Source organism: Acanthochromis polyacanthus, chromosome 17, assembly GCF_021347895.1.
Source record: "Acanthochromis polyacanthus isolate Apoly-LR-REF ecotype Palm Island chromosome 17, KAUST_Apoly_ChrSc, whole genome shotgun sequence".
In the NCBI taxonomy this organism is placed as follows: domain Eukaryota; kingdom Metazoa; phylum Chordata; class Actinopteri; family Pomacentridae; genus Acanthochromis; species Acanthochromis polyacanthus.
In genome coordinates, this window is record NC_067129.1 from 635,412 (window position 1) to 641,664 (window position 6,253).

Below are 6,253 nucleotides of genomic sequence, written 5' to 3' on the forward strand. Positions count from 1 at the left end.
CGTGTTAGTCTTCATACCCTCCACAGCTGATCAATATTAGAGTCACTCAAGTATCAAATCCTATTCATCACCGCTGGGAAAGCAGCTTTTAGACGGACCTCCTTCACCTCCAGGCTTCTCCTGTTTCACAGCAGCAGCTGCGCTCCTCCGCGCGTAAAAACGCACCGAGTGTATCCAAGAGACGCAGACAGACTGCTGCTCCGCGGCTCACATTGCACTGCTGCATACATCTAAAAATAAAAAAGACCAAAGAATAACACCTTTATCAGCAAACACGAGCCTGCTCTGCGGTTTGCTGCTCAGATATTCACCCCAAAAGGAGCAGAACACACGAAAACCTGCTTTCAGTCACCAAAGAAAGGCTTTGAGAGGATCCAGTAAAACGTGCACGGTTTTATTTCAGCTTCTGCCGCTTACACAGACACATTTAAAGCACACTTTCACAAATGAAATATGACCTTTTTTCTTCACCGAAAATAAATTAAGTTCAAATAAATATGGGCAAATGTAAAGAAAGAAAAACGATCATAGAAAATAATAAATGCTGAGAAAATAAGAATAAATAAGGCCGACTCTTTCCCTTCATCAGAATATCTACAAAGTGCTCCACAGAGGTGTCAGTGACAATAATAATAAGAATAATGATCCATGAGGACACAGAGGGGATCACCAACAATAATCATCTGATTGTCGAAGCTGCAGTGAACATAGAACAGGTTTACACATCAGTGAGTCTAATTCACCATCAACCCAGTGGCAGAGGAACGAAAAAAACACATTTTAAACCAGAAAACAACCAAAACAAAACGCATCCTACTTATTTTTTATTCTTCTCGTTTTAACGTGAGCGTGTTTTTTAGTCACCATGAAACGTGATGAGGTAGACACACCGCTAGACCGTGTGCGTGTGTGGGTTCGTGCGTCGTGTGTGTGTGTGTTTGTGTGTGTTTCTTCTTATTGCAATGCATTCACTTTAGGAGGGTTGGTGGGTTGGTTTGATTTTTCCTCTTTTTTGGAGCCATAAACGCACAGAAACACCTCCCTCTGCCTCACAGAAACCATGCAGTAGATTACAGGAGTTCTTGTGCCTCGTTTATTCGTTAAATCGCCACAGATGGACGTTTTTTTTTGTTTGTTTTTTAAAATATGTTTTGGTTCTGATTTGTCCCAAAAACGATCGAATTCCCGAAAGAAACAAACACCGGGAGGAAAGGAAAAGTTCAATACATTTCAATGAGCTTTGTCCACACACGGAGGTGCAATATATTCACAAATATGTACACTGATAAATATAAAAAAGCTATCCCGGCTAAGGAGGATAATAATAATAATTATTCCTCGATTCCCGTCATTATTATTCTTATTTTTTGTACAATAATTGCCATATGAATAAACGAGACGGAGCGCTGTTTCCTCCTTCCTCTTTTTCTGCCTCTTCCTCCCTTCTGGGAGAAGATTGGAGAGTTTTTTGGACAGGGTGGTGTCAGTCTTTGTCCTCCCGGTCCCTGCATGTGTCTCCACTGTCAGAATTTAGAAATAAAAAGGTACACCGTTGTATCCAGATGTTTGTGGAGCTGCTCTAAAAAATGAGTCAAAATATGAATGAGGAACCAGAGTGAAATAAAAAAAAACTCCACGGAGTGTTGGCTTTGCTTTCAGAGGAGCAGGACGATGCTGCTGTCTGTTGGGTTCTGTTTCTGTTCCACAGCTGAAGTTTGTGCGTAAAAAGGAGAAGCTGCTCCACTGGAAAATCAGATTTTTCTTCAATAAATTACATTTTCAGGAATTCTTGAAAGCATAAAACAGCTAATGAGAATTTAATCTGGAGAACAGGGGCAGTAATGTGCCCTAATGTGGGATCTGACTGCAGGTTTTCAGACTTGTTGGGTCATTTTTCTGCTCTTACTGCGCATGTCTGGGCCTGGAGCGGGAGGCGCAGCGGTGTACCTTGTTTTTTAGTTTTTCTGACAGTGTGCAGCAGCAGCTCGTCTCTGGTTTGTCTGTTTCAAAACGTCCGCTGCTCTCTTAATGCGTCGCAGAAAACTTCATTCGTTTCTGCTTTTGCCTCTGATTGCAGAACCAAACCCGGACCACGTTCTTTTTCAGGTCCAGTTTCTCAGCGATCGCGGCGATCTTCTCCGAGGAGGGCCTCGGCTGCACGGCGAAATAGGCCTCCAGAGAGCGCTTCTCCGGGGCAGCGATAGACGTGCGTTTCCTCTTTTTGTCGCCCCCGTTGAAGATCTCCGGCTTGGACATCTTCTCCCGCTGAGCGCGCTCCGCCTCCTCCAGCCAGGCCTCCAGGATGGGCTTCAGCGCCACCATGTTGTTGTGCGACAGCGTCAGGGACTCGAACCTGCAGATGGTGCTCTGGCTCAGACAGCCCACTCCGGGGATCTTGAGGTTGGCCAGGGCCGCCCCCACGTCCGCCTGGGTCACCCCCAGCTTGATCCGCCTCTGTTTGAACCTCTCCGCGAACGACTCCAGCTCCCGGGGATCCGGTTCCGCGTCCCCGCCGGCGGCCCCCAGCGCGCTGTGGGAGCCCAGGCCGTGCGGGTGCATGTTCATGGACTGCGGGTGGTGGTGGTGCTGCATGTGGTTGATGGCCGACATGTGGGCGGCGTGGGCGGTGTGGGAGGCCGTGGAGCAGACGTCCGAGCCGGTCATGCCTCCCAGAGAGATCCCCGGCGTGAGGTGGTCCAGCAGGTCGCCCTCCAGGCCCTGCGCCGGCTGGTGGTGCGCGGGGTGGTGGTGGTGGGAGGTGAGCACGGACGGGTGGTGCAGGTGCGCCGAGGAGGAGGTGGGGGTGCAGGTCATGCTGGTCATGGTGGTCATGGTGTGGTAGGTGGCGTCCGGCTTGAACGGGTGGCTCTTCTGGGCCACGATGTCCACGGCGGCCAGAGCCTCTGCTCTCTGCAGCAGCGTCTCATCGAAGCCCGCGAAGATGTTTCCCTGGAGCTGCGGGTGGAGCAGAGAGAGGCCGGTTAGAGGAAGAAACCTCACCGAGCAAACCCAACAGTCAGTTTAGTGGCTGGAGTTCTCCTTTATACCGCCTAATGTGTCTTTTAAAGTCAAGGAAATTATTACAAATACTATTGTAATAATTCAGAAAAAGATGAGTAATAGCAGAAAACTATTAATTTTAGCTTCTGTTTATTTTTTATTTCATTCTAAATAAATGTTTAAAAATAGGAACACTCATTTCTGGGGAAACTCTGCTCTTTATTTTACCCTTTGTACAGTTTTCTCACCTAAACTCAGATTTTCCTGCTAAATCATTTCATCTGGAATATGAACCAGTGAACTAAAGCTGGAAATGTTCTGAACGCGGTTTCAGATGCAGATGGATTTTACGCGTTTACAAATTTTACGCACAAAACTGAAATAAAGTTGGACTTAAAATCTCCCAGTTGTCCAACAAAACAACCCAAACACAGCCCGGACATCTACTGGATTTTCCGAAGTGTGTCAGCGTGGAAGGATATTCATTTAAAATTAATATTTACGATCTCCTGAATAATTTCTGCGGACAATGAAATGAGACGGTGTGAGTTAGAATATGAATGGGACAATATGAGCCAACGCGCTGGGAGAGTCCTGCTGCCTGCTTTTCTGCTGAAACACTCACACTTGTCTGAATGCGGGATTTTTGGCTTCTCGGACGCGCACTTGTGCGTCCTGTGCAGCTCCGACTATTACCCGGTTCTCTTTCTGAGCGGTTTATTCTGTTTCATTCACTCCTGTGTTTAAATGCAGCACTTTAACGTAATTCTGTTTTCACTGCAGCGTCCAAGCAGTCCAGTAAAAACAGATTTATTACTGCTGTAGCTAAAATATCCTGCTGTGATTTTAAAAGTTTAGAATGATTTTTCTGTGCGCACCGGTTCGAGCCAAACATCTCACACTTCACACGCTCTCCTCTGTGAAACTTTCACATTCACAATTGTTTCAGAGACACTTTACATGTTTCCACTTCTGGAGCAGCTGCTGGGGGGTCGTGGAGTGGGCTGTGGACTCACCGACGGCGTGGGCAGACAGGCTCTGCGGATGGCCTCGGAGCTGGAGTGCAGCGGGGTGTATTTGGGCTCGTGGAGGATGGGGTGCATGCTGAAAGGCTGCTTGCTGTTCATCGACATCATGATTGCGGAGGTGAGAGAGGGTCGCTGTCCGTCGTCCTCGTTCGGCTCCGTTTTGGTGGTTTTCTGAGAAGAAAGAACCAAACAAAAAACCTGCCGAGACGCAGACAGTTTGGGGGTAAAAAGTCTTTCCTGGAGGCAGCTGCAGTCAGACCTCAGTTAGAAAGAAAAACCCAGAAACCATGAGAGAGCAGGAACTCCTAACGGGACTCCTGCTGCGGATCTTCTGCCTCCTGCTCCTGATGAGGGATTCTATCATAAAGATCTTCTCCTCCTGCTGCTCCTATATTGGAGCGCTGCCCGGAGCCTCCTCCTGATTGGTGGATCCTGACGCCCGCCCCCCTGCACGTCTCTACCAATCAGAGAGGAGAACAGCGGTGTAGCCACGCCCCTTTAGTGCGCCTGGCTGCTTGGAAAGCTGCGCTGTCTGGTCTGCTAAAAAACAGAGGTTGGAATGAATCCTGAAACCCATGTTTTAAAAGTGCATTAATGAGCTTTATTGATAAGATAATATCAGATTTATTGATCATTCACCTGAGAAATGTACATCTTAGCATAAAGGCTAAAAATAAAGATAGAATAGGAGCAGGGATATGTAGAGATTTTAATCATCTAAATGCTGCTGTAAAGATAATTTAGTCACGTTTCCAGGTCAGTTATCCTCCTTAATTCTGATCATTTGAGCCTTTCGTGGCCTGCAGCAGATGGTCAGATGTGAGTTCTGTTCTTCTCTCCAGGATGTTCTGATATGACACATAAATATGAAGACATCATTTCACTGCAGAGACCAGTTTGTTTTCCGCTTTAGAAATCACGGTTGTCTCTATTTTTGCTTCTTTTTCGAGGCTAAACATGAACATAAATGAGCCTCTGAGGGTCTGGATGGATTGGTATCATCGATCAGTGATTGGGTGATGATTTGAGATCGATTGATCAGCTGCTGGAGAGACTGATGATTATTAATTGATGGCGGGAACATACAGGAATGTCCTCCCGCCTGAACCTCCTTCACTTTCTGCAGCAATTAATAGGCTCCATTAATTAATCATGTTTCATTTACTCTGTGGCTGCAGCAGCGCGCGCGCGCGCGCGCACACACACACACACACACACACACACACACACACACACACACACACACACACACACACACACACACACACACACACACACACCTTCTTCTCTCCCAATTAAAGAATAAACAGGCCTGAACGGGAACTAAAGAGCGCGAGCAGGAAGATGAAATATTTACACGTGAAGCGCGCGAGGTCAGCGGGCCACGGCCTGTCAATCAAACCAGTGAGTGGGCGGGGTTTCCGGCGGAACGAATAAGACGGAAAATTATCGCGATAACAACCGGGAGGAGTGGGCGGGGCCAAATGGAATTATTATTATTATTATTGTTGTTGTTGTTGTTATTCAAAGTGATCTAATGAGTCCTGTAAATTTCTGCTCTATAAATCTGCTGTTCTTTTTCCTCTACATGACTTTTTTCCTTCATATCTTCATATTTTCAGTTTTTATCATCTCTTTATTTTATTTCTTCATGCACTGACAGCTTCTTTATTTTATGTGTATGTAAATAAAAATAAATTAAATTTGGAATAATAAAACTAGTTTAGCACTATTAATAGAAAAAACAAACATAAAAATCTAGCAGCTATAAATGGAATCTGAAGCTGACTTACACCAGAAACATCATCTGTGGATGTTTGTGATAAAGGTTCACTTTCACAGAACATTATAAGATAAAAATAACAAATTTTTAAATACAAAAAGCAACAAAATTTCTCATTTAAAACGTGCAATTACGTGATGTGAATCATATTGTTTAAAAACAGCTTTCATATTGGGGTGAATGTGTGCAGAATAATGAACTTTTTTATTCTTTCTGTGTTAAATTATTGTATTAAATCATGTGACATTAATATAATACTGGAAATGAAGAAATGTGATCAGTTCTATTATTTAAAGACCAGTGTGTGCAGATTAAAGGACATTTAAACCTTTATTTAGCTCTGATGAGGTTACAGCATCCAGATTAAAAACCACTCAGGGTTCAGTCAAATAGGATCAATTTAACATTCTAATAATGTTTATATATGCTGATAATAATGTTT

At 44.9% G+C, this 6,253-nt stretch overlaps 1 protein-coding gene across 1 annotated transcript; it reads right to left on the minus strand.

Moving 5' to 3' along the window:
- Positions 1 to 373: 373 nt before the first annotated feature.
- Positions 374 to 4,404, minus strand: pou4f4 (POU class 4 homeobox 4). Its single transcript, XM_022205747.2, has 2 exons — positions 4,017 to 4,404; positions 374 to 2,955 (listed from the first exon to the last, which is right to left on the minus strand). Exons 1-2 carry the CDS (start codon positions 4,134 to 4,136, stop codon positions 2,026 to 2,028), a joined length of 1,050 nt encoding a protein of 349 aa, XP_022061439.1. The 5' UTR covers positions 4,137 to 4,404; the 3' UTR covers positions 374 to 2,025.
- Between the last annotated feature and the right edge of the window lie 1,849 nt (positions 4,405 to 6,253).